The sequence below is a fragment of the Lolium perenne genome, chromosome 4 (assembly GCF_019359855.2).
Source record: "Lolium perenne isolate Kyuss_39 chromosome 4, Kyuss_2.0, whole genome shotgun sequence".
Lineage (NCBI taxonomy): Eukaryota > Viridiplantae > Streptophyta > Magnoliopsida > Poales > Poaceae > Lolium > Lolium perenne.
In genome coordinates this window covers 39,911,788-39,939,696 of record NC_067247.2, presented here as the reverse complement: position 1 = coordinate 39,939,696, position 27,909 = coordinate 39,911,788, and the positions used below count along the sequence as shown (strand labels likewise).

At 43.1% G+C, this 27,909-nt stretch overlaps 4 protein-coding genes, 1 long non-coding RNA gene and 1 other non-coding gene across 6 annotated transcripts; 3 read left to right on the top strand and 3 right to left on the bottom strand.

Moving 5' to 3' along the window:
* The first annotated feature begins 1,186 nt into the window (after positions 1-1,186).
* On the top strand, positions 1,187-4,988 carry LOC127292242 (uncharacterized). Its single transcript, XM_051321598.2, has 3 exons — positions 1,187-2,659; positions 2,779-3,218; positions 3,331-4,988. The coding sequence occupies exons 1-3, from the start codon at positions 1,253-1,255 to the stop codon at positions 4,763-4,765; spliced, it is 3,282 nt and encodes a 1,093-aa protein (XP_051177558.1). The 5' UTR covers positions 1,187-1,252; the 3' UTR covers positions 4,766-4,988.
* Positions 4,989-8,314: 3,326 nt separating this feature from the next.
* Positions 8,315-11,136, top strand: LOC127292241 (uncharacterized). Its single transcript, XR_007845048.2, has 3 exons — positions 8,315-10,408; positions 10,518-10,668; positions 10,779-11,136. It is a non-coding gene; the product is annotated as an uncharacterized lncRNA (long non-coding RNA).
* Positions 11,137-12,654: 1,518 nt separating this feature from the next.
* On the bottom strand, positions 12,655-14,088 carry LOC127348318 (polygalacturonase-like). The gene has a single exon (XM_051374383.2). The coding sequence runs from the start codon at positions 14,020-14,022 to the stop codon at positions 12,784-12,786; it is 1,239 nt and encodes a 412-aa protein (XP_051230343.1). The 5' UTR covers positions 14,023-14,088; the 3' UTR covers positions 12,655-12,783.
* A 2,334-nt stretch (positions 14,089-16,422) lies between these two features.
* On the bottom strand, positions 16,423-17,780 carry LOC127348317 (polygalacturonase-like). Its single transcript, XM_051374382.1, has one exon. The coding sequence runs from the start codon at positions 17,717-17,719 to the stop codon at positions 16,481-16,483; it is 1,239 nt and encodes a 412-aa protein (XP_051230342.1). The 5' UTR covers positions 17,720-17,780; the 3' UTR covers positions 16,423-16,480.
* A 7,788-nt stretch (positions 17,781-25,568) lies between these two features.
* On the bottom strand, positions 25,569-27,276 carry LOC127292239 (chaperonin-like RbcX protein 2, chloroplastic). Its single transcript, XM_051321597.2, has 5 exons — positions 26,844-27,276; positions 26,535-26,626; positions 26,376-26,433; positions 26,182-26,247; positions 25,569-25,911 (listed from the first exon to the last, which is right to left on the bottom strand). Exons 1-5 carry the CDS (start codon positions 27,081-27,083, stop codon positions 25,789-25,791), a joined length of 579 nt encoding a protein of 192 aa, XP_051177557.1. The 5' UTR covers positions 27,084-27,276; the 3' UTR covers positions 25,569-25,788.
* TRNAI-AAU (transfer RNA isoleucine (anticodon AAU)) lies at positions 25,994-26,067 on the top strand. Its single transcript has one exon. It is a non-coding gene; the product is annotated as a tRNA-Ile (tRNA).
* Positions 27,277-27,909: the final 633 nt, after the last annotated feature.

Below are 27,909 nucleotides of genomic sequence, written 5' to 3'. Positions count from 1 at the left end.
ACTCAAAATCACATGAGTTACATCAAAATTTCCATGGGCAACGAATAACCATTTGAATGAATTCCACGGATATTGGCCAGCTCAACTTTACTACACCTCAACTATATGGCCTCCCTATCGGTCTTGCACTATTTTTTAATCTTCAGAACCACGTGAATTATATATAAACATGAACCTCGTCATGTACTTTTACTTTTCAGCCACGTCGGCGACGCACCTGGTCACGTACACCAAAGTACAATTATATCGCAATACACCGAAGTATAAGTACATTCATAATGTAACCCGAAGTATACATAGTTGTACTGAAATCAAAGTACATCTGTAGTGAAACTCCAAGGACACCAAGTACAATTATATTGAAACAAAAAGTACACCAAGCAGTCCCATAGTGAAACCCGGAAGGCACCGAAGTACAACTGTGCTGAAACCCCAAGTACAACGTGCGTTAGGAACCTGAAGTGCACTTGAAAGCCAAGCACTTCCGGAATCTAACTATCAATATATGATCTAGTTTTGAAGATCTCGACGAGGTGATCTCAAAAGTGAAACGGGTCGTAATCTGGACGAACAGTTCTCAAGATCTTTCATTTTGAAAAAAAACAAATCTTGAAAAAAGGGAAAGAATTAAGACAACCCGCTCTCCCATGTAGTTCTCTCTAAGCCTACTTTTTATTGGTGATTTCGACGTAGATTGCCATAGATAATTGTATGAACCACGAAATTCGGTAGAAGGCGGAAACCACAGAACGAAATAGAAATGGTTTTGATTTTTATTACTAGGACTAAAACTTATCAACTCTCGCCGTCGTACGGGAGAACCAAAAATCTTGCTAACTTTGACAATTAGAGCTCTTAACCCTTTTCACCTTCCATGTTTGCAGTTGACACAACCTTTTTTCATTTAAATACTTTTGAAAAATATCTGTTCAGTGAAACATTGTTGCATGGCATCATCATTTTGTAGACAGGGTCAGCATCACTCAGTAGTAGAGGGAAGATGGAGAAATATAACAAGTTGAGTAGAAGTGAGAAGAAACCGCAAAGTGGGAGATAGAATGCTTTATCATGTACGGAGTACTCATTACTTGGCCCAGTCCACTAGTAGTAAGATGCTGCAGGAGCCCAAGTGAAAGCCGCACCAACCCAACCAAAAGCCCACATCTCCACTTCCGCATCTCCCATTCGATTCCGACACCACCGCATCTCGTCGTCGTCGTCGTCGTCGGTCTCCCCCATCGCCGGCTGAGCGATGGAGCAGCCCCGCCCGTCGCCGCCGCCGCCCCTCTCCGCGCAGGAGTGGGAGCACCTCCTCGACGACTTCTCCTCCCCGCCGCCCCGCCGCGACCGCTGGCTCCACCTCCCGCTCCTCGACCTCGCTCTCTCCTCCCTGCCCCGCCGCGACCTCCCCTCCCACCTCAAGCCCCTCCTCCTCTCCCTCATCGACGACCACCTCCTCCCGCCCCCCACCTCCGCCCTCCCTCTCCTCCTCTCCTCCCTCCTCTCCTTCCCCCCGGACCATCCCCTCCACGACCACCTCCTCCTCACCGTCACCTCCGCCTTCGCCTCCGCCCTCTCCGCGCCCCTCGCGTCCCCGGACCACGAGGCCCCGCCGCTCGCCGGCCTCGTCGACGCGCTCCTCGCCGCCGCCAACCGCCCCAACCACGCCACCGACCGCGCCGCGCGCGCCCTCGCCTGCGACGCGCTGCGGGCCCTCGACCACGCCCTGCCGGGCCTCCTCGCCGACGTGCTCGGCCACGCCTACGCGCTCGCCTCCGCCGAGCGCTCCCCCGCCGCGCAGTCCTACATCCTCCTGCTCGCCTCCGCCGCCCGCGCCGTCGTCCGCCTCGGCAGGCTCGGATCCCCCGCCTCCATCCTCGCCGTCTCCGGCCCGCCCACCCCCTTCTCCGTGCCGGCTCACCTCCTCTCCTCCTCGCCACCCGCCTCCACGCCCGCCCGCCCGTCCGAGCAGAACGTGAGGGAGATACGGAAGGTGCTGGCCCTGATCATGGAGCGGCCGCAGGTGCTGACCCCCGCCGCGGCCATGGAGGTCGCAGCGGTCGTCGCGGAGGTCGCATCCGCGGTGCTCAAGTGGGCGCCAGCCATCGCGGCGCAGGTCAAGGTGCAGTTTGGCGGGATGGGGTACTCGTCCAGCCCGCTGCTGCTGCACTCGCTGCTCATGCTCTTCGTGCAGTTTCCCGCAGCGTTCGGGGCTGATGATGAGCGCAAGATGGCGCGCCGCCTTGCGCTGGCCGCCTGCGAGGCGCACCGGCCGCTCCTGGTGCGGTTGCTGGCTCTGCATTGGCTGCTTGGTTCCGAGAGGTTCAGAGTTTCGGTGCCTGGACTCGCCCGATGGTTCTACCCTGGAATGTTCGACCCCCTCGCTCTCAAGGCCAAGAAGCTGGATTGCCTTGGGTTTGCTGCTGCTAGCGTTGACACTGATAAGGTTGGAGGAGGCCAGCAGACAACTGAGCTCATCGACGATGGCCTAGTCAGCGTTTCGGCCTTCAGGTGGCTCCCGGCATGGAGTACTGAGACGGGTGTTGCATTCCGAGCGCTGCACATGGTTTTGGTTGGTGCTGCCCCTCACAGCGCCAATGACACAGGTGGCGCCGGAGCTGGTGAGCTCCTGAATTCTACTACCTTCCACCATTTTCAGGTAGAATTTATCGAGAAAGTCAATGATAGGCACACACATCAACTTGCAAAGGACCCTCATTCCATCCCACTGAAGTTAAATTTAGTGATTCTTAAGTGTTTGTGTCTTTCTTTTTGCAGGCTATGTTGGTTGATATGGCATCCGAACATCGGAGTTTAGTCCCAGTGATCGCTGATTTCATCAACCGCCTGCTAGTATGCACCACACATCGGTGGGTGGGGGAACAGTTGCTTCGAACCATTGATGAGTCCCTGCTTCCGAGGCTTGAACCCGGCTACCAGCTTGCGTCTTACTACCCTCTTTTTGAGAAAATTGCACAGAATGAGGCAGTCCCTCAGCTCCGCCTAATCGAATTGCTCACCAAGCAGATGGTTTCTCTTGCCAAGACGCATGACCCCGACACAGAACTCAAGTCCTGGTCTCAGGGCAGCAAGGTTGTGGGTATTTGTCGCATCATGCTGAAGCACCATCACAGCTCCCATATATTCCTTCCCCTCTCCCACCTACTTGTGCGCACCATCGAGTCATTCCCAGACCTAGAGATCAGGGACCACGCAAGGTATCTTCGTCTTCTTATTAATCACGCAAGTAGAATTCTGACATTACTTGGAAATTGGTTTGTATTATCTGTTTCTTTATTGCATTCTTACCTCTTTAAATGATTCGCCTAGGATATGTTTGCGGATGTTATCTTGCATTCCTGGCAAAAAACTGAGGAATCTCATGGAAATTGGAGAGCAGCCCACACCCTCGCATCCGGGTTCCATGTTTGATGTCCCATCACCACATCCTTCTCAAGATCCTAATAGCATGCCTAGTTTGGCATCATACATTCATCTCGAGAGAGTTGTGCCGTTGGTTGTGAAGCAGTCATGGGCCCTCACATTGCCTAATTTCAGTGTCCAGAGCAGAGCATCTGGCCACATTTTAAGTATACAGGATGTGACTGCCACTCCCCCAGAGCAAGAAAAGCCACCACAACCTACCATGGAGAGAATTGGCTATACACAGGAAACACTACGCGTGATGGATTCAAGGGGGGCTGAAACTTTGGAAATCCTTAGAAGGCACTTTTCATGCATTCCTGACTACCTGCACTCATCTGGTTTCAAGATCAAAATACATTGCACGTTTAGATTTGATTCCGAGCCATTTAACACTGCTTGGGGATCTGATTCAGCTGTTTCATGTCCTGAAGGGGAAGATGAGTTGCCTGCCCTTTATGCAGTGACAATTACCTTCTCATCCAGTGCACAGTTTGGGAAGATTCCCTCATGTCACGTGCCTTTCCTTTTGGGTGAGCCTCCAAGTTCCGGTGTGGACATTGTTCCTGTAGATAACTGCCACCAGGAAGAATCAAGTTACCGTGCATCGGTGCTGATAGAATTGGAGCCTCGAGAGCCGTCACCTGGTCTTATTGATGTTGACATCGCAGCAAATACAGAGAACTGCCAAGTTGTATCTGGTTCTCTTCAACCGATTACAGTTGGCATCGAGGACATGTTTTTGAAGGCTAGCTTACCTCCCGATACTCCGGAAGATGGTATAGCTGAATATTACCAGGACCTGTTTCATGCTCTATGGGAGGCCTGTAACAGTTCCTCTAACACAGGCCGTGAGACCTTCCCTTTGAGTGGAGGGAAAGGGTTAGCTGCAATTAGTGGAACCCGCTCTGTTAAGCTTCTTGAGGTGACTCCAAAGGTTTTGATTGGAGCTGTTGAGAGATACCTTGCTCCTTTTGTTGTCGGTGTCGCTGGGAATTCACTCATCACCATTCTAAGGGGTAATGGAGTCATTAAAAATGTTGTATGGGAAGAAAGTGACTCAAATGGTACTGTTGGTGCTGATGCATTGGTCCCATACTCCATGGAGAACAATCTCCAGCTTCAGCACATTGATGATGACGAAATCGGGATTGGTCTGGCAAGGTATGCTCATATAAGCAAGAGAGATATGGGTGTCGTGCGTGTTCTGATATTCCTGCCACCTAGGTACCACCTCCTCTTCTTAATGGAAGTAGGCTACTCCTCCACACTGGTCAGGATAAGAACAGACCATTGGCCATGCTTGGCATATGTTGATGAATATTTGGAAGCATTGCTTTAACAGGGAAGGTCTTGGCCAAGAGTTTTCAGTTTCGTACCTTATGTAAGATTAAAGAGCATACTAGTGCGAGATAGTGTGTTTCTTTTCATTTTTGGGGGGTTTCTTTTTCTGTATTGTACCATGAGCGTTGGAGCATCATTCTTTTTGCGGGTTCAGAAGTGTAATTTCCAGGGGAGAGGGCAGTTTTGTTCATTGATCATCATCAAGAATATGCAATTGTTTATACCCTTTTATTAAGTTCCCATTATATGCTATTTCCACCAGCTATGTAAATCTGAGGTTTTCTTTCATGTCGATTTGTGAAAAGACAAAAGAGCAACTTGTGGTAATCAATGTTCATTTGCAACAAATTTGTGAGCATGCAGTCTTGACTCTTGAGCATCCAAGCCTTATACATTGTCAACAGATTGATTTACTAGGTAGTTCAGTAAACAAGATACGGCTTCATATCAGCATGCTCCAGCCTTACACATTGTTTATTTCCTACAAACCGAACCTTTTACATTGTATTTAAGTACATGGTGTTTGAACTTTGTACAAAATGATAAGAACACTATTATCGATATTATACTGGAATTGAATATCCTCCTGTCCTTTAATTCTGGTGTTTGACCTTCTGAAGTCTAAGATCATAAGATGCTTCTAGCTTCTGTAGTTAGCGAGGAGAGAGTAGATAGCTGAATTCTTGGCCTGTACATCTTTATATTTAATGGACTGCGTAAGGGTATAAAAACCACGTGGATTCTTTCTCAGTAACTTCATCATGCTGTCCAGTTGCACATCTAGTGCAAGTTTGTGCTGCAGACAGATCAATCAGAGTTTAAGTTTAAGGTACAGCTGAACATTTTCTACCTGCCCTCTTCAGATTTTCTTGAACTTCTAAAGCTGTTTTGTTTGTTGAAAAATGTACTAAGCTGTTATGTTGTTCTATGGAAATCAGGACTGCTGGATACTAATGTCATTGTGGAAATAGTTAATGGTCTAGCAGCAATTATTTGGCACCATGCTTATCTTCTTCAATACTCCCTCCGTATCATATTACTCTGCATATAAGGTTTGGTCAAACTCAAGCTTTGTAATCTTTGATCAATTATCCAAGATAAAATATCAATATATACATAATCAAATGTAAATGATGTGACAGTACATTGCATTATGGTACTAATGATATTATTTTTATTTTCTAAATAAAAATATACTTTTACATAAAATTAGTCAAATTTGGTAAAGTTTGACTTTGACCAACCCTTATATGTGGAGTAGTATGAAACAGAGGGAGTACTTGTAAGGTTCACTAATAAAAAAATATATTTCGAATTTGTTGGCAATGTATTTGTAGAAAAAATATTCTTAGATCAGGTGGACAGATCAGTTTGATTATGAACTACGGCAAGCAGTCGCTAAATATCAGTATGATCAGGCGTCCTAGACTGCTTGCCATTAAATGACGTAGAGCAGAGTGCTCTATTGTTTGGTCATCTTGTCAATCCACCAGATGTATGATGCCCTTCATATTCTGCATCAGTGCAACATACTTGGATGCTTAGTTTCTTCTTCCGTTGATAAGCATGTGTAGAGCTTCTGAGAACAGGCTTAGGGTTGTGCACTCTATCCTTGTCCTGCTGTTATATTTGAAGCTTGTGAGTGTGACCCTGTTTGACCAAGTTTTCTTCATCTGAACTTTGTGTAGCTGTTTTCTTGATTAATATTTTAAATGAAGTCAAGATTAAGTTTTCGCCACCATAATACTTCCTTGAACCCTGACTCTCTTAGTTGTTTCTTAAGACTGGACTAATATCTGCTGCACATGTGATTCTCAAGGTGTTTTGTCATCTAGATTTGCATTCTTTGATATTTAATATCTCTTTGCTAAGCTGTGCATGCAAACCCAAGAAGCTTCATTTTCTCAAGGTTTGTTGCTTTTTCTACAGCATGTTCATAAAACAGCAGTTGGTCCACTGTGGAATCTTGCTTTCTATTCTTGCAGTTCTCCTACATAGTTTAAGATGGTGCACCGTACAAACCCTAGCTTCTCTCGCTCGCTCTTCACGTGCTGGCGTGCTGCCTCCTCCCGCCCCGCTCCCTCTTCACCCTGACTAATGCTGCTACTCTGCCTCACTCCGGTCTCCACCCCGTGCTCCTCCTGCACCCTCCTTGCCTCCTCTTGTGCCCCTAGTCTCCCCTGCGTTTGTACTATAGTTTCCTAATTTTTGTTGAGCTAGTTTTTTCCTTTAGTCGTTTAATGTGAGAAAAGCAGCTCTAAGCCAGGTGGCATGACCACCTGTACCATTCTTGTGCATATTTTTTTTTTATCATTTTCAAAAGCTATCAAACTTCTCAGTTGCTGATGATGCCGTAACTGCCATATCTCTCACTATCATGGTGATTCCAATTTCAACTTGCATATTTGTGCTCCTAACATGGTAAGCGCAGGGCACGTTGCCTGCTTGTGTTAATACTTGATGAAGTACTAGCACAAATACCCGTGTGTTGCTACGGCGTCACGTTAAGTCACAACTCGATTAGAAAGTATATCACCAATAACCTAAATTTTCATAAATTTTGCATCTTATTTTTTCCATGTATACTTTGTTAGTAACCGTGGGTCACCTAGCTTACCTGCCTAATATGCATGGGCTCAGCGTGCATGAAAAATGTTGAGCTCAACTGCGAACGATCCCTATCCTGCTCACTGAATGTTCTGCAGTTTTAATCATGCAGCAGGTTTATCTTATGCACGTTCCATCCCATCCCTATATCAAAAGCTGCTGCCCCTCTGAACTCATCTTTGCGATGCATCTGCATCCCACAATCCACATGCAATGTGCAGCTTTAATTATGACATGTCCCTTGTACTTGAGGAGACGAAAGGAGAAATTTACTCATGCACGACGGAACATGCATTTTCTCCTTCCAACTCCTCTCTGCAGCGCGTGGATTTCAGAGGAACGGCCGCCGCCGAGCGCCCCCGCGCGGGGCCCGTCTAGGATCTCTCCGATCTCAACACCGAGGGGATCTCTTTGTGCGCCCCCGTCGGCAGCCGTCGGAACAATTAATGCATACGTCCAGCAGCAGAAAGCCCATAATAAGATGACCATCCCATATGAGAAGCCCATGCATGCAGCCTGCAGGGAACCGTTTGGGCTGCTGGAGCCCAGGACAACCACGCTACAGAGAGATCGAACGCGACGACGGAGAGATCGAACTCGTTTTCTTTTCAACGACCAAACGAACCGATACATAACATGAGCGGTGGCATTGTCCGTAAATTCAACTGAAAACAAAGGGTAATTGAAAAACGGACGAAAATTTTGGGGAGAAACCTTACTTCCTTTATTAGTAGGTATAGATAGATATGCAAGTTTTCTACACAGTTTTCCTCAGGTTGGTTCAGGAGTTGGCCCGCTCTGAAAAAAATGTGTGCTTTGGATATGATTATGGTTAATTAGTAACATATTATACTCCCTCCGTTCTTTTTTAATTGACTCGAATTTAGTACAAGTTTGTACTAAATCTGAGTCAATTAAAAAGGAACGGAGGGAGTAGCTTATTTGTTTGGAACTTGTCCAATCGATGTTAATAATCCTTATCCTGCATCAAGCAATTGTTGTACAGTACATAATGTTTGATTTTCTCATGAGAGGAATTCTTTATAGCAACGTCTTTTCTTGATCAAACCATGAGACCTGCAGTAGTGACACGAGATAACACTAAAAGGTAAGTAACGAAGTCTAATTAATCTTTCTTCCCATAGAACTATCAATGATAACCAACTGGTACATGTTCATATATGGCTCAAATTTCTAAGCACTTTAGTTTAGGTATTTAAGCTCTGGGACATTATAGGATCATATTCCTTCACTATCCATTTTTCTATGTTCACACAGACATGCATTAATATTTGACTGTGTGGCTGTTTCTTGACTTCATATGCGTCAATCTGGGCTTGGTTTGTGACTTCATGTGCTTTACATTCCGTTGTGACAGTTTCTTACTGTTTGGGACAGATTGTTGCATTGCCTGACATATATGTATTCATTTCTTCAAGGCTTTAAGTCTGGTTAGCACAACATATAAAAAAACTCTTATCATACATTGATGATCATATTTGACATCTCTTAATCACTCACAGGATACAGATGCTCATATCCATGAATTTTAAGCTAATTAAAGAGTTTCCGATTCTGCAGAGAAGGATTCAAGGATTCTGTGTAAAAAGTTGCATGGCAGCATCAACAGGTAACTTGCAAAAAAAAATCTGGTTTGACAGAATATTTATTCTTAGAGGTGATAAATTACCGGTGATGACATGGATTTTATCTAAATTTTATCATGACGCCATTATGGCCTTTCTCCTCAGTGATTCTCTCACATCAAAGATTTATTTCCACTGCTTTTAGGATAACTTACTAAGCATTGCTGAAGGTAAATAACTATACCTGGCTTTCATATAATCGAGTACTTGCTCTATTTCCTGCCTGCACATTGGCTGAAACTTCTGTACTGGTGAGAAATGTAGGTTTTCTCCTCAAGTTCAGCGTAGCACGTGCGGTCCTAGCATGAGCAATACAGCCTTGCATATATATTGCATAATAAGTTAATAACCACATGGTGAGAAATATTGCAATGGAGCCGATGCCAACCTGCTGAACATTGAAAACAAAATTCTTCGATTCTACTTTCGTCTGTTGTAGCCGTGCCAGTTAGGGCTGGGCATTCTGCTCTAGAAAACAACTATGTGAGGTATTCGGTCTCCCACAAATTCGTTTTGGTCTCGGTTTTAACTGAAGTGATCAATATCCTTCACGGCGGCAATTGAGGCATGGAATTTTTGTCTCTGATTGCTCTCTGTGCAGCTAGATGCGGATCAAAGATGGAAGCTGCAACCTTGCACTCGCTATTGGAGGTTGGTGCCGCTGTCTCGCCTGCCGTGAAGAGAGAAAGAAAGGACGCCGAAGGACACGAAGGAGTGAGAGGAAGGAGATGGTTTCTGGAGCCGGGATGGAGATAGATATGGGGTGAAGATATGGTGTCTGATGGCATAATAGTTGGATGAATCCATTGTGATTTTCACAGTTTGAAACAGTAACTTTAAACGTGTCTGCCTCAAAACAAAGACGTTCATTTAGGTAGTTGACTGCAAAACAAGTTTGGAAATTATGCTCAAGATTATCATTTCTAAAAATCTTTAGAAAACTTGCTTGCTGCTTGTGGTTGCCGGTGATGGGAGTCTGGAGTTGAGGTGTGGTATGACCGACGCTGCCAGTATTGGTGTTTTGGACAGAGCACGATTACTCTAGAGAAAGGGAAAGCAGATGTTAGCTAGGTTCATGAGTGCACCTGGCAGTGAAAAAAAGAGCATAGTTATGCTTAACACAACGGCTCTTCTAACCTGAATGAACACAGTACACACAAAAGAGGCCACCAGTAACAGACATGTATTCTTTATGAAGGAAAGTAGGAAATCATGATTCGCTACATGCTTTGATGGAAACATTGATGTGCGCCAAATACTCGGCTGCTCTTATTATAATTCGTAATTGTGAATAGAAAGATTTTCTCAACTTTCCAGTATTCGGTGGTGACCATCAAGAAGGTGCAGCAGCGTCGACAAATGGAGTTCCTTCTGTATCCGCTGGGCAGGTAAGCTATTGTAGTTAGTACTAGAGACGACCGGAGATTTCTTACAGTTTGTTCAGTCTCTTCGGCAAGAGCGGCATACTGAATGTTCTCTATGTTGGCCGTTTCTCAGGTTTCCTATCTCAGAAGAGGTTAGAACTTAGAACCCTGTTGAACTGTTTGTTGGTTTGTCAGCGATTAATGTACCGACAACGGTGTCTGAACACCAAGCCGGAGTGCTGGCAAGGAAGGTGCCGTGGGGACCATGTACCTGAGGGGGAGAGGTGGGAGCAGCTTCGAAGCAGTCTATTTTTTGAGATGCAATTAGTGTGAGCAGATGTGCTTTCGCCAAAAAAACTACTCCTGACAAATGGAACTTTGGGTTTATGTACAGAGTCCTGTGCTATATATCACAATGGAGCTATTATTTCTGCCGTGCCATGTCCTCTTTGATTGTTTGGAGGCCGACCTCCAGGAGGGTTTGCAACTTGCCCTTCAATGGTCACATCTGCCGGCTCGTTTGGAGTGTGACAGCAGCGATGCTACCAGCGCTGCTTTGCCTGACAGTTCTATTCATTTTCATCAGATTCATCGATTCCGGAAGCTTGTTGGAGAAAGGAATTTTGTGGTTAGGAATTTGTCTAGCTGTGAAGATATAACGTTCAGTTTTACTGACATCTTGTTTGTGATTTCGATTTGTGAATTAAGTGATTGGTGTAAAGTGTAAACATGCCACTTGGATGCTGGTTGAATCATATGAGGATGATAGTTCGCGTTAGGGCCTCTTTGGATTGCAGGAATTTAGAAACGTAGGAACAGAAAAAAAAACAAAGGATTGAGCTACCACATATGGTGAATTCATATAGGATTTGGAAACACATGAATATTTTGATGTGTCTTTGGATGGTGCACATGAATCAAACACAGGAATTTCATAGGATTGAGGAGAGAGTACAGAGAGAGATAGTGTAAGTGTATTGGACTTCTTTGAGGTAAAATGAGGTTTGAGCTCATGTTGACATTCCTATGGAATAGGGGCATAAGAATGGATTGCATATGCATTTGGTAGCTCAAGGGCATTCCGTAGGAAAAAATCCTTACGATATAAATCTTACAAAATTCTTATGAGAATCATACAATCCAAGGAGGCTCTAACAGTGGACAACTCGTTATTGATGTTTCCCATGACTCCATGAGTGCATTTAAGTAGACTGCTTGGATTTTTTTTTTATGCCGAGCAACTTCAAGAGGCATACTTGTCCCTTTTTTATTCATGTCAAATTTCAAACTTCAAGTTGTGTTGGGAGAAGCAGCTTCGTGGCGACTAATTAAACAATATTTTATAATGAATAAACAACTTGGCGACTTAACATCCACACACAACGATTCCAAAGAGTAAATAGGCGATGAGGACATCGCCGAACTAAGTTACGTGGGAACCTTTTGTTAATATATGAAAACCTTGGGACACATATTTTTCTCGAAGTAGGCTTTCGCCCTGCTATATTTTAATATAACAACCATACCGATACAATAGTTCGAAACAAAAGAAAATGCTGGGACAACATCAACAACATGATAAAAAAGAAAAGAAAAGAAGGCAATGGCGAAGCGAAGAAAACGATGATGACCCGTAACCGTTGCGCCCTCGGTCTTTGATCCACCACGTTCCAAGCACCCGAAAGCGCCTCGTGCGAAGCAACCCCTTCAAGAATGGAAACACCATCGACATCGCCCTCAGTCTATCAAAGTACAACTAATCCCCCCCCCCCCCCCCTCGAAGGGGTCCCATGAGTTGGTAGAAGTGGCACAAGAGTACCTATGAAATATGTGCTATTGTTGTACTTTAAGTTATCAGTGAGTCCTATATCAAAACTAACACAATATTCTTCGATATTGGACCATCAGTAAGTTATATTTTCCATACACAATGTTAGCAGTGGTAGAGCCGGCTAGTTATGGAGACTGAGCAAGGTGTTGCCACGCAACGATGGTTTGCATGAGAAAACATAAGATATAACCTATTTGATTATATTTGTTCTTATGGAGTTTTACCGGAGGAGCCGAGGTCATAGGGAGATGGATTCGGCGCTACCCCTAAAGCTCAAATAATAATTGAGCTTTCTAGTTTTATCACTTTATGGAGGAGGATATGATGACATCTAATACATTTAGTTCAAAAACTTGTCGCAATAGTAAGTCGACATTTATGAAAATAATTACTTCAAATAAATTGACAAATGATAAATACACTCACATATGCACTTTATTGAATGATGTTAGCATAAACCCTCAGGAAAAAAAATCTTTGACCTATGTATCCATTAAATTCCTAGTTCTTTTTCGATCCATGCACATTTTTATCTACATGTTTCATACAAAAGTCTACTATCACCTATCTAGTTGTTGCCTTTGCAAGGTGATGGAACAACATTTCCAGATTCTGTCCATTTTGCATTCTGGCAGGTGCTTTCGGTGTCACCATTGCCACCCTCTAACTTCAATTCAATGTTCTCAAGGGTTATACCAGAGCACGGTGCATTTTTGCTGCAACTCAACTTGATGGCATCCTTGGAAGTGGTAGTCCCTCTAATGTTCTTGAACACGATATTGCTAATCTCCACTGCTGATTCTTGGTTCTTGCATGGCTTAGCTGAGTCGCAGTAGTTCTGGTCAATAATAATTGGATTTTGAACATTGTCCATGATAATGTTCTGAAATATGATATTCTTCGCGAACCCACTTCCGCCCTGCCATGTCTTGATTCGGGCACCGTTGGTCGTGCCATATAATTGCACCGAGTCAATTGTAATGCCGGAAACCTCCGCTCTAGAGTTGTCATCTCCCAAACTTCCAATGCTGATGCCATGTCCGGGACCACACACGACTTTGGTGACATGAAGATTCTGAGTTCCATCCTCAATCGACATACAGTCATCTCCGGTCTTGATGATACACTCTCTAACTTGCACATCTTTGGAGCGCGTGATGTGGATGCCATCGGTGTTCGGGCTTGTGCTGGGCGCCGTGATAGACATGCGGGTTAATTGCACGTCGGTGCAATCCTCTATCGACATATGGATCTGTTGGCTGTCGACAATTTTCAGGTTGTCCACCTTCAGATTGTCGCATAGGTGAAATGTCAAAGCAGTGGGAGCCTGTGTGCATGGCAAAGCTTCATTGGTCTTGCATGAGTTCTTCCACCAAATCTGGCCATTGCCGTTGATTGTGCCGCCACCGGTGACAGTGAGACCGGATATTCCTTGGAACATGATCCAGTGCCTGATGTTGTTTTCAGTCCAGTCTGACCGGCTCGGAGGAGCTACCAGCGTGCCTTTTACGGTGAAGACGACTGTGGATTTGCATGGGCCAGAAAGAGTGGTGGACTTGGTGAGGTAGCTCTTGCCCTTAGGAACGAGCAGCACGACTGGCCGGGAAGAGGAGCACGCCGCGCTCCACGCCTTTGCCAAGGCCTGCGTGTCGTCGTGCTTCCCGTCGCCCCGAGCGCCATAGTTTTCGATGCTAAACACAACGGAGGTGTCCTCAGGCTGTTCCACTGAGCTAGCATCGCAGACGGACAGCAAGAGCAGCGCGAGCAGGGGAGACCACACGAGCTTAGCACTCGTTGACGACGCCATTAATTTGGAGTGAGAATGAACCGGAGAAGCCTTGTGATTTACTTTGGTTTCGATGGGAGGAGAAGAGTTGGGCGAGTGATGGATGGATGACTGCCAAGGGGCACCGGCGAGGCGTATATATAGGTGCGGCGTATGTTGCTTGGCTTGGGATGAGTTAGGCAGCTCGACGCGTGTGTTTGGGTGCGATCGAAGTGCTCTGATGCAATTTGCCTCACCATGCTTTGTCTCCATGTAAGTCCAGGAGATAAATGTGGCACAATTCTCAAAGTGATGCATGTTTCTCACGACAGAAATCTCGCTCGTTCGATCTTCCTCCCAGGTAACTCCATGCACAATACACTGATGCACGTGCTTCTACTTCCTAAACGTTTGGTAATGTAGACAATGGGAACGGCAATCCATGCATGGACCTGTGTGCATCCATCTTCAGTGTGGCTGATCATTGGCAGATCGATTGACGCAGCGATCACCAATCACTCGCCCTCTTTATTTCCATAGATCTCTGTAGTACAAACCACTTCGTCCTGAACAGGAAAAGGCAGTTAATCAAAAGGTTTAGGTATCGCGTGCAGGCGTTCGTTCGCATCACCAGCAGATGCTGTTGGTAGTCTGGTTGAATTAAGCTTGCTCATCCTCCACGGCAGTTAACGTGGACGTGACACGTTGCCCGTCGTTTGCACATACTGACACAAGCTAGGACAGGGCGGCTACTAAATTGATCGAAGCCGTTCGATCCATGCATACGTATGTACCATTAACTTGGATGACTAGTACGTACTAGATGGTACTAGTACTACGTTAATTGATCACGGTTTGGTCTGGTAATTCGGGGAACTTGATCACCACATGCGTCCTGCGTCCGTAGCTTGCACAAGCGTTTTACCGAACTGGGTATGCCTTCGGCTGGCAAGCGAGCCTCGAGTTTGGCGAAATGCCACACCTGGAACTTTTCCTTACATTAAAGGTGATCATAGTAACGCCCAAATCATAATTTCAGTTATCTCTACTTCGATGCTCTACGTGTCGAATTGGACTCTCAGAAAATTTAGATTTAGCAGAACCAAAATTTCTTTATGGCATGGTAATATTTTTTTTTTGTTGCAAAAATGACATGAATTGACGAGGCCGGGCGAACTTATAAATCCTACTGCCTCTGTCTATGAATTGATGTCTGAGATTTGTTAAATTTGGATATATCTAGATACCATTTAGTGTCTAGATACATCCAAATTTAGACAAGTCGCAGACATCTATTTATAGATGGAGGGAGTAATAAATTTTGAACAATTTTTTAAAAAACTTTTGCTAAGTGCATTGTTGAGATCTGGAACAATAAAAAAAATCATGCATGTATTTATTTTATGAGAAATTTACGGTGTTAGGCAGTAAAATTAGGTCTTATACTTTGGAATAAAGGGATTAACCGGTTAGCAAAAGATATTATTACCTTGGCCAACCCACCTTGGCCTGATTTACCCGGATCAACTCAGCTTATTTCAAGCATTGAAAAGTGCTTTTTTTGTCACACGCCAAAATCAACAATTGAAAAAAATCACTTGATTATTTTCCCTTAAAGGGTAAAACATAGTCCATGAAATTTAATTCAAATATCATCTCATTGCAAACATGAAAAAAATTAACTTCTTGTGGTAGACAATACTAAGTGGAGTTTCTTGAGAAACACATTTTTTTTCCCTTTCATCCAAACTACAACTGGCAAAACCAACAAGGATAATTTTAGGTCATGAGGGAACCTGCCTCTGGTTAGCTTATATTTTCTTTATTATAGATAATGTGCCTTTTTCCGTCACATTAATTATGACAATTTAGGCCAGTAAAAAATAATCTCCCACTTTTTGAATTGTCAAGCATCCAACCCAAAAAAATGAATGGAAAATGTTCACGAGACCTAGACTAGAGGTATCTTCTTGGTTTTTCCCTTAGTTCTTGTATTCACCACATGATGGGTTCCTACACTAGAGGCTTATCTACTATGCCAATAGCTAGCATGATATAGCCCGAGTTGGTACCAACACTTAATGTACGATGCTATATATGTTCATAAGAGCATAGACATGACCGAACAACCCGGGTAGACTTACTCGAACACCAATTACCCATCTCGGATCACTAGTGCTCCTAGTTGCACAATGATTGTTTTTTACTTGTAGAATTTTTCTCTTGTTTTATAGAGCAAGATATGATGATATTGACTACATTTAGTTTAGAAATATCTCGCTGCATCAAATCGAAAATATGCTTGAAGTGCGAAGTAAATTTGCATTTCAATATATTGATTAATGACAAATACACTCATAGATCCAATGAATTGAATGATGTTAGCATAACCACTAAATAAAAACATGTGACCCATGTATCTACAAAATGGCTAGTTCTTCCTTGATTCATGCACATTCTATATACATTTTCACGCAAACTTATACTATGGTTAGCACATCTACTTGTTGCCTTTGCAAGGCGATGGCACAACATTTCCAGATTTTCTCCATTTTGCATTCTGGCATGTGCTTTCGGTGTCACCCTTGCTACCCTCTAATTTCAACTCGATGTTCTCCAGGAAAATATCGGAGCACGGGGCATTTTTGTTGCAACTCAACTTGATGGCATCGTTGGAAGTGGTAGTCCCTCTAATGTTCTTGAAGATGATGTTGCTGATCTCCACTGCCGATTCTTGATCCTTGCATGGCTTAGCAGAGTCGCAGTAGTTCTGATCAATAATAATTGGGTTTTGCACGTTGTCCATGATAATGTTCTGAAATATGATATCCTTCGCGAACCCACTTCCACCCTGCCATGTCTTGATTCGGGCACCGTTAGTTGTGTCATATAACTGTACCGAGTCAATTGTAATACCAGAAACCTCGGCTCTGGAGTTGTCGTCTCCCAAGCTTCCAATGCTGATGCCATGTCCGGGACCACACACGACTTTAGTCACATGAAGATTGTGAGTTCCATCCTCAATTGACATGCAGTCATCTCCGGTCTTGATGACGCAGTCTCTAACTTGCACATCTTTAGAGCGTGTGATGTGGATGCCATCGGTGTTCGGGCTCGTGCCGGGCGCCGTGATAGATAGACGGGTTAATTGCACATCGGTGCAATCCTCCACCGACATGTGGATCTGTTGGCTATTGACAATTTTGAGGTAGTCCACCTTCAGATTATCGCATAGGTGAAACGTCAAAGCAGTCGGAGCCTGTGTGCACGGTAGAGCTTCGTTTGTCTTGCATGAGTTCTTCCACCAAACCTCGCCGTTGCCGTTGATAACACCACCACCGGTGACTGTGAGACCGGAGATTCCTTGGAACATGATCCAGTGGCTGATGTTGTCTTCACTCCAGTCAGACCGGCTCGGAGGGGCCACCAGCGTGCCTTTTACCATGAAGACGACGGTGGACTTGCATGGGCCAGAAAGAGTGGTGGACTTGAGCAAGTAGTTCTTGCCCTTCGGAACGAGCAGGGCGGCCGGCCGGGAAGAGGAGCACGCCGCGCTCCACGCCTTGTCCAGGGCCTGCGTGTCGTCATGCTTCCCGTCGCCCCGGGCCCCATAGTTTTCGATGCTGAACACAACGGAGGTGCCCTCAGGCTCTTTCACTGAACTAGCATCGCAGACGGACAGCAAGAGCAGCGCGATTAGGGGAGACCACAAGAGCTTAGCAGTCGTTGCCGACGCCATTAATTTGGACTGAGAATGAACTGGAGAAGCCTTGTGATTTACTTTGTTTTCGATGGGAGAAGAAGAGTTGGGTGTGAGTGATGGATCGATGGGCACCGGCGAGGCGTATTTATAGGTGCTTGGCTGAGGAGGAGTTAGGCAGCTCGACGTACGCGTGTTTTTGGGTGCGAAGTGCTAGCTCCAGATTGGCGCATTGCTGCAGTTTGCATCACCATGCTATGCGTGTTTGGTCTCTCCATGTAAGGCCAGGAGATAAATGTGGCACAATTCGCAGAGAGTTGCATATGTTTCCCACGGCAAAAATCTCGCTCGTTCAATCTCCCTCCCAGGTAACTCCGTGCTCAATGCACTGATGCACGTTCTTCTTCTTCATCTTCCTCAACGTTTCGTTGGTAACGTACACAATGCAGTGCAATCCATGGACCTGTTGATTCATCAGATGGCACATGTGCATCCATCAACCAGCCACTCAGCCATTTTTATTTCCAGAACACGAAAAGGCATTCAGTTAGCAAAAGGTTTAGGTAGCGCACGTCGTGCTGCTGTACGTTTGTATCACCAGCAGAGGCTGTTGGAGTGTTGGTAGTCTGGTTGAAGCTAATTAATCTAACTTGGACGTGACACATTGCGCGTCGTTTGCACGTACGCAAGTACTGACCGAAGGTACACAAGCTCTAATTAGGCCATGGCGGCTACTAATTGATCGAAGCCGTTCGATCCATGCATATGTACCATTAACTTGGATTACAAGTACTAGATGGTAGTACTCCATTAATTTGTCACGTTTTGATCTGGTAATTGATCTTTGAAACCGTACAATCGACTCAGTAAAATTCGGGGAACTTGATCACCACATGCTTTCTGTGTCTGTAGCTACAGGGTACGCCTTCAGCTGGCAAGCGAGCCTGGAGTTTGGCGAAATTAATGCTACGCCGGGAACTTTTCCTTACCTTAAAGGTGATCATACTAACGCCCAAATCATAATTTTAGTTCTGTCTTCTTAGCATGTTTTTTTGAAACTTCTGCTAGGTGCATTGTTGAGCTGCGAAACAATACAAAAAATTCATGCATGCATGTATTTTCTGAAAAAATTACGGTGTTAGTCAGTTTAATTACGCATTATATATGTCTAGCCTGTGCCTCCTCTCCTCCTCACATCAAGAAATCTGTGGTAAGGAGTTTATGTGAGAAATTCAAAATGACAGAGCCTGAAGAAGTGAAGATGCACACACTGATGATGTGCCAGCTCAACCAGCATGCAAGAAGCAACAGCCTCTCCTAGTCCTAGAAAGAAAGATGATAATAAATCACAGAAGAAGAGCACGATAGAAGTAATGCCATTGGTGCATTTATTTTTCCAGTTCAGTATCAGGAATCCTTTTGGTCCTTTTATTTTCTTGTACGTTTCCAGTACTTTATGGATAATTGTAAACATGTTTTTTATATGCTGCTTGAACTGCTCAAGTTATCTGTTATGGACCTTATATATAGTAGTGCCATGTATGCACTGCTATGTCAAGAACTGGTTGCTTGCCTGTGAACTGTCACTGTGTTTTCCTGCCTTAAAACTATCACAAAGCATAAAATCTGCTTGAAAGTTCTAAATTTGAACGTAAGAGGATTAATTGATTAAAAAATCCAACCGAGTGGACGCTTACATTTGAAAAAATTCCTCAGAGTGGTTGTCATGTTGTCTGTTTCCAAGAGTTTAAGAGAGAGCATGTGGATTTGATTTTGCTTAGACCGTTCTGCCAAAGAAACTTTGGCACATTTGCTTTTGTGCCATCTATTGGTCGATCAGGAAGCATTATCACTGTTTGGGACAACACAGTTTTTACTGGTCATACAAGTGTTTCATAATTTTTTCGATAAAGGAGCACAGCCCCAGCCTCTGCATCAATAGATGCACACGGCTTGCTTTATTAAAAAGTTAAGTATCAAAACACAAAGTATCCAAAGTCACTTATTACAATCACGGGAAAGCTAAGGTCGAAACATGAATCAACCAAATGAAAATATGGCAAACAGAAAAGCTAAGCATTTGCTATTCTATTATGATGTCGCCACCCAGTAGCCTGAAAATAGAAGTCCTGAGCAACCAGTAACATCCGGTTGCATCCAATAACCATATCCTCCCGCTGGTCCATTGGGAGTAGGAAAACCCATTGTTGAATTGAATGAGCAGCTCGCCGGATAACCTGCAAAAAATTAGTTCCACTTTGATTGTTAAAGATCATATCATTCCTAGTCCTCCAAATAGCCCAACACAGGGCTGAAACTCCTATTCGAATCTTTTGTTTGTCCTTTTTCCCCACTCCATTCAGCCATCTACCAAACATATTAGTAATATTCGCTGGCGGGGGAATGTTGTAAGTAAGATATACCATACGCCATATTATCTTCGCAAATGGGCAAAAAACAAATAAATGATTAACGGTTTCCATGGAATCACAAAAACAACATTTTTGACAACCCTTCCACTTCCGTTTAACCAAATTATCCTTAGTTAACAAAACCTTACTATTGAGGAACCACATGAAGATTTTAATTTTCAATGGAATCTTTAACCTCCATAAATATTTGCGCAGGTAAATAGTATGCCCATTCATCCAGTCAAGATTCATAGACTTGACTGAAAAAATACCCGAGTCGTTTAGTTTTCAAATAAACTTATCCGCCTCAGAAGTCAAATTTATTGTAATTAAACGTTGGCAAAGATGTAACCATTGCAACCACTTACTATCATTCAAACTTCTTCGAAACGTAACATTGATAGGTTGAGAAGCAAGCACAGTGGAAACTAACACATTTTTATGTTGAGTAATATTATACAAAGCCGGATATTGGTTGGACAATGGCGTATCCCCCAACCACACATCTTCCCAGAACCTCACAGATTTCCCATCCCCTACTTTGAAAAAACCTCTCTTGAAGAATTCCTCTTTCACATGCATAAGACCCTTCCAAAACGGTGAATCAGTTGGTTTAACCTCTACTTGAGCTAGAGTTTTGTTCTTAAGATATTTGTTACATATGAGCTGTTGCCACATACCCTCCTCAGAATTGTTACAAGTGTTTCATAATAGATATGCTCTTTCGTTAGAATTGCACTCCACCAAGTCTGATATATATTGGACTTCGACAAATATCTATGCGCCATATCAGAATGATCAGCAATTAGAGTATCTTCAATGGATACACAATATTCACATCTCCGCAGATGAAAATTGGCTACTACTAAGGTTTTTTAATCTCATCAGGTCACCACAAGACAGGAATAGGCCAGAGGGCAATGTCAATGATATGTTACTGTTAAATGAAGCCATTAGTGACATTGGTTTGGTAGATATTCCTCTTAAAGGCAGAAGGTTCACTTGGAGTAATATGCAAAATAATCATCTACTTCAGAGGCTTGATGGTCGACTAATTTTTAAAATACAATGGCTCTTCCTGTAGCAATGACAATTTCAGACAATGTTTAATGTGTCCTCTCAATTGAGATGTCCGTTCCTAGATTCTCTTTGTTCAGGTTTGAGAACAAATTGCTAGACATGGAAATTTTTCTGCCACTGATTGAAACTGCATGGACTCACTCCCACACTATGCAGATGCAACTAAGAGGATATAACTAAATTTAAGTTGTTGAGGAAGGTTTTAAATAAATGGCCTAGGAAACTATCCTCTATCAAGGAAGACACTGGAGATCTCAATCCCCTCATCAATTGTCCTTATGGATGTCATTGAGAATTTAGATTTATCTGACATGGAGAGAGGGTTTCTATTAGCTCTGAAGAACCACTTGGTAGTGCTCCTGAATCAAAAATTAGCATATTGGAAGCAGCGGCGTAAAATTAAATGGGTAACTCTGGAGTTCCATACCATGACAACTAGCTAGAGAAAGAGAAATCATATTGAATCTTTAGCCAAGACAGATGGCCAAATTGCAAGTGAACATGCAGAGAAAGCTGATTTGCTGCTTCATGCTTACAAGGTGAGATTAGGGAAGATTGACTCCTCTACACCTATTGGCAATTTTCGACGGGACTGCTGCACAATGATATTGATACGTCTTTTCTTGAAGCTTCTATTACACATGAATAAATAGATGCAGTGATAAATGATTCCCGAGTAATAAATCTCTGTATTTAGATGGATTAACCCTAGGTATGTTATAAAAAATCTCTTAGTTTGCAAGTGCACCTATTTTTTGAACCAGCAACAAGCCAACAACTGCACTATTGTCATTTTCTTCCAATAGATTATTGAATCTGTGAAAAAATCCCCAATTTTCATTAGCAGGTCCATACAATGGACCGATGACTTACACTATACAGGAAAAGGCAAACCTGGTCGAAAATAGTGGGTTTAGTTAAAGTGCAAGTTTTCTAATGGACGCCCTAAAATTTCTAAGTAGATTTCATGTTTCATTTTGTCCACAAAATTTTATTTGAGAAATTTGCAGAAGTTCTTTTATACAACACATGAAACCAAGTGCGTTCAAGACGAGCATATAATAATAATAATCATACATATGCTAACTAGGATCTACGACTAAAACACATATAGGAAAAATTACACCAGTTTTGGATCGGATTACACTTGGTTAATTGATGTGAGAAAATAGAAAGTTTGCATGAGGTACTAAACATATTTCAAATTTTTTCTTGACGAGTGGTGCAATGCAATACGCCCTTTATTCTAGATTTTTCCTCAAAAACAAAATACACCTTATATCTAGAAACATAGGGAGTAAATAAAATGGTATTTCAATGCCAAGTGCAGATATGCACATGATGCGAACTTATTATTGAACTTGCAAGGTACATTTGCTTATATGTCAATGGTTCTATTTATAATGAAGAAATTTTCTATAATTATACTTACCTAATAATATAATCTTACATGATCCCTGTAATAATATTTGAGGATATTAAAATATATACACAAACAAACGTACATGCACACAAATACATATTTATACAATATAATTTATGCTACCATAAAGTCAAGCAAGAAGGTTTATTACAGAAACACGGCCAAACTAAATTTAGTGGTATAAATGAAAATATACAACAAATAAAAGTTTTGTTAATTATGGGTTAAATATGTGGCCCAAATAATAGAAAATTGTACCCATGAGAACAAGCTTTATGAGAATATTTATAATACGTATGAAAGTTTAGTATAAAATACATTTTAGTTTGCCCTGCATCCAGAATTAATCTGGACCGAGCTTGGGTGATCAAGTGAAAAAAGATATTTCATAATAGATCATGTTTGACATGAGATTATAAAGTACATGCTAAGTGCCATTTGTAGGATCATTTGGAAAATTCGCAATAGAGCATGTTTCAACACATAATGGATTATACGGTTTGCTGAGCTAATTTTTTATGTTAAAGTATTTTAACTACTTGGCATGTCTTCATAAAAATAGACTAGAAAATGTCGATTGCCGGATTTGAAGTACTCTTCGGATGGAGCAAACTAGGCGCTACGATATGCTGATTTGGAGAAATGAGGCTAGTTTGGGTGGCGATATAAATGCTTCAAGATGTTGTTGTTGTTAGAAATATGCCCTTGTTAAGCAGGAAGTTATTATCATATTTCCTTGTTCATGATAAATGTATATACTGCATGCTAGAAGTGTATTAAGCGAAAATATTAATATTTTTGTGGTTTGTAAATATTACTGTGTCCCTAGTAAGCATGTACTAGACTAGTTTGTTGGTTGATGATGATTAAGGTTTCCTAATCATAGACATGTGTTCTCAACTAAAAATGGGGTCATGTTATTGGAAGAATGACATGATGGACAAGACCTAACTAAGTAAAGCAATACAACCATGTCATTTAATTGTTGTAGCTTTCCAATGTCAAATATATCAATCCTTAGGCTATGAGATTTTGCTACTCCCCTGTACCGGAAGAATGCTTTGAGAACATGAAACATCACTTCGTAATTGGGTGATCGTAAATGTGTTCTATGTTGCTAATCCCATCAGCCATCGCAAGATGAAAACAATGAAAAGAGCAAGAAATGCCAAAACACACACACACACACACACACACACACACACACACACACACACACACACACACAAAAAGAGCAAGGAATCCCATCAGCTTGCTCCTTGTCGTAATGCTTGTTGCGGACGATTTCTTTGTTGTTTTATCTGTGTTGTTGGTTAGATTACCAATATTTTTCATGCTGCTAATTTTTTTTTCGAAATGGGGAGTTTAACCCCGGCTTCTGCATCATGATTTCATGCTGCTAGTTGTCCCTGATCTTCGTATAGGTCGCTGTATATTCTTGTTTTCTATTCTTAGTTCTCTCCTTTTTTGCCCTGCCTAAACTCTCTAGATGATGTCTTATATTTTCTCGAACATTTGAAACTAATTGCTATATATGGGTGCGTAAAAATAAACAATATAATATTTCTTGACATGGAAATCTTCTCATGTCACGAAAAGCGGTTGCAGAAACCCAACCATCTCATCAAGAACCATCTTAGGCCATCTACAATCCAAGATGCTAATAAAAACGAACCAAATATTCTCTTGAGCAAAAATGTTCGTATGAATGATTAATATCTACAGGAGCGGTGTCTAGTTAGGCATTTTTCATGTATAAGTAAACAATAGTGCTTGAGCAAAAAATAACTATCACCAGTTACCGTTCCTTTTTTATATGTCTGACCTCGCACGGAGGTCCCCATGTAAATAACTTGCTTCCATGTAGCCCAAACACCTCTGAATATCAGTTTTAGATGGCTGTTAGTGGGTAACAATTGAACTTTATGGTTATAGTTATGCCAAAAACTTATGATGGTTAATTTAAATGGAGACAAAGATCGTTTTGTATGGAAGTTGACAAACAATGAATTGTTTACGGTGAAATCTATGTATGAGGATCTTATGAATGACCACACACCTTTTTTGAGAAAATATCTATGGAAAGTAAAAGTCCCTCTTAAGATTAAAATATTTATGTGGTTTCTCAGTAATAAGATTTTGCTTACCAAGGACAATTTAGTTAAACGACGATGGAATGGGTGTACGCAATGTGTTTTTTGTGGAGAGCAGGAGACTATTGAACACCTCTTCATAAATTGCCCTTTAGCTAAAATTCTTTGGCGCACGGTTAATTTAACGTATAATCTTCCACCTCCAACCAATATTACGAATATGTTTGGTAATTGGTTAAATGGAGTCGATAGACAATCTAAACCTTTCATCCGTATTAGGGTCTCTGCCTTATGTTGGTCTATGGAGGGTGAGGAATGATGTTATTTTTAACAAAAAACAATCTTTTCACTTTTTGTAGGTTATCCATATGATGTCACATTGGGTTCAGCTGTGTGCTCTACTGTCACCGGAGGAGCAGCGGGATGCTATGACTTCTAGATGTACACGGCTCCAGACGGTCGCTCAGGATATCTTGTGCCAGGCTGCTGGCGGCACAATAGGTGGCTACTTTGATGTGTAGTTATCTTTTTTTTTTCTTTCTGTTTTTCGCTGGTTGATTCTTGTATCAATTCTGGGCGATGCGTGAGTTGTTTAATATAATCGAATGGAAGTATGTTTATTTTATTTTACTACACATATGTCTAAGCACCCTGCATTATTGTACATGTCGTTATTCAACGATATGCCGTATGTTGTCTTAATTTCTTCTTATTTTTCAGAAAACGTAGTGTTCGCTTATATGGATAAATTGTCCGTGTGAAGCAAAACTCTCAAATCTGACGCTAGTATAAACAGGGGGCATGCAGTGTCTTAGCTGTAGAGAGAGGCAGAGAGAACGCATGAGCATTATATAGTTCCTTGCTCGTCAGAGGCCAGTGCAAGACTATTTAACAAGCTAATTCGATCATGTATGAACAGGCACATTATACACACTTTGGTAGCATCTTCACCGAAAGACCGAACAATCCTCTGCTCTGCGCTAGATCGTAGATATATATACATATCTGACATGTTGGTGCACAATGCTCTCTCTACCTAACTAGGAGGCTTGATGATGAGCTAATTATGTTTAGCAGAACTGCATGCGCGGATGAATGAGATCAGCCGATCTTCTCGGAGCTGGTGTCGTCGGTGGGCCAGATGACGGTCTCCATGAGCCGCTCCCGCATCAGCTCCAGGTTCTCGTCCGAGATCTTCTCGTACATCTTCGCGTGGTCGCATTTCTGATAGTCAGTTAATTAAACATGAGAAAAATCTATTGTTATTAAAATAATATAAATGTTTTAGCACTATATTAAATAAAAAGGTCCTGTAGCTCAGTTGGTCAGAGCGACGGTCTAATATGCCGTCGGTCGTGGGTTCAAGCCCCACCGGGACCAATTTTTTGCATATACGAATATAAAATAGGATTTCGTGTTTTTGTTCGCCCACTAATTTCGGCTAAGATGGCAAATTAGTGGGCCGCATAGCCGAAATTAGTGGGCTGTATTTACCTTGATCCATTTCCCGTACAGGTGAAGCCTTGTTATCATCACCCGCTCCGCAAGCTCCTGCCTCTCCTGCAAGCGACAAGAGGAAAAAACAGATATCCATGTGAGGAAATATATGCCATGTTTAAATCTGTAGCTCTGCAAGAGGAACACGATGCATGCTATCTTTTAAAGATTGTGCTGCATCAGTTGCTTACCTTTACAAGAGCGCGCAGGAAGAACTTGCCCTCAGTAGGCTTGTTCACTGCAACAAAGCTGCCAGGGAAACAAGAAGAACTGAATTAGTACAAAGATTTCAAAAGAAGAAATTATCTTATTGGTGTATGTATGTATGTATGTATCTCTCTCTGACTTACTTGTAGAACCAGCGGTAGCTGGGCGGGTTCATCTCGTAGAGCTGGGTCATCACGGTCCTGACGGCTTTGTAGGTGAAGTAATTCATCAGTTGCTGCACAAACATGAACATGGAAGGGGAAAATTACATGTCAAGAACTAGTACTCCTGAATATATGCAGTACAATTATAAAAAATTCTGACGAATCTATCAGCCGGGAATTGAAATTGTTGTGAAGAGATGTTCCATGAAAATTCCCCATAGGTGCTCTCGCATGTGCATATATAAGGTGTAGATGAGTATAAAGGTTATACAATTAATTACGGAGTACCTTGTCGACGTCGCTAAAGTCGTCCTCGTACGTGCCCCCGAGGTTGCAGACGATGGCGAGGCCGCCCCTCCTTCCCCGGCTCTGCCTGAGCCTGACTGAGCAGGCCGCCGGCCGGCGAGACCTCCTCCTGCTGTCCCCTACGAAAATTCCCGCCCCTGACCCAGACGCAGCGGCAAGCCGCCTCCTCCCTAGCCCGACGTCGACGGCGCCCACCGCCGGCATCACCTGAACTCCGGCCATGATCTCCAAGCCAAGGCAACAGAAATGGAACAGATGACCAGCTAGCTAACGAAAGCTTTCTTGATTGAGCTCAGCTAAATTAAAGCTTCTTCAGCTCGGGCTGCGCCCGCGGGCGCAGTATATAGTAGTCCTAAGCAACCGAGAATTCCAAGTGGCAGGAGGAGGAAGAAGAAGAGGTGGTGTTGAACCGCTGTTCCTCCTTTGCCTTTTCTCCTAGTCGTGGCTGGCTTGGCCGCGACGGACACCAACCAAATTTTCTGAGGCGCAGGGCACTCCGCTACAGAGGAAATTCCGTGGCCGGCGGTAGCCGGAGAAACTGTAATTCTCGTGTGACCCCCGCGTGTCATTGCCAACGCAAGTACTTACGTCGACAAGCCAGATGTGAGGCTCCTAGTCCCCTGCTGATTCCATGAATCTGAAAGCAAGATCTTTTTTTCCTGTGAAAGAATCTGGAACCAAAAGCTGGGGACGTTCGGCAGCAGGTTGTGAGATTCAGAGCAGGGCCACGGCGGGTTGCTGCGTAGTACGTGCTGCCTCTCGGTTACCGTCCGGGTACAACGAACGGGACTAATCACATGTTTTCCCCAAGAGTAAAATGCATGGCAACTAATGAAACTCGTCGGCGGGACCAGATTGGTCCAGTGTACCCAGAGCGAGTCAAGGCACGGCAAGGTTGCCCACGTCAGAGGATCTCTAGGATCCTTTCCATCCAGAGCCTATTTGGATACTCACAAAGTTGTTTCTCTTTTTAGGATGCAAAAAAACCAGCAGTTTAGTTGCGAATCGTTATCGCCTTCTTGTTTAGCGCGAAGTTTAAAGCACTCAT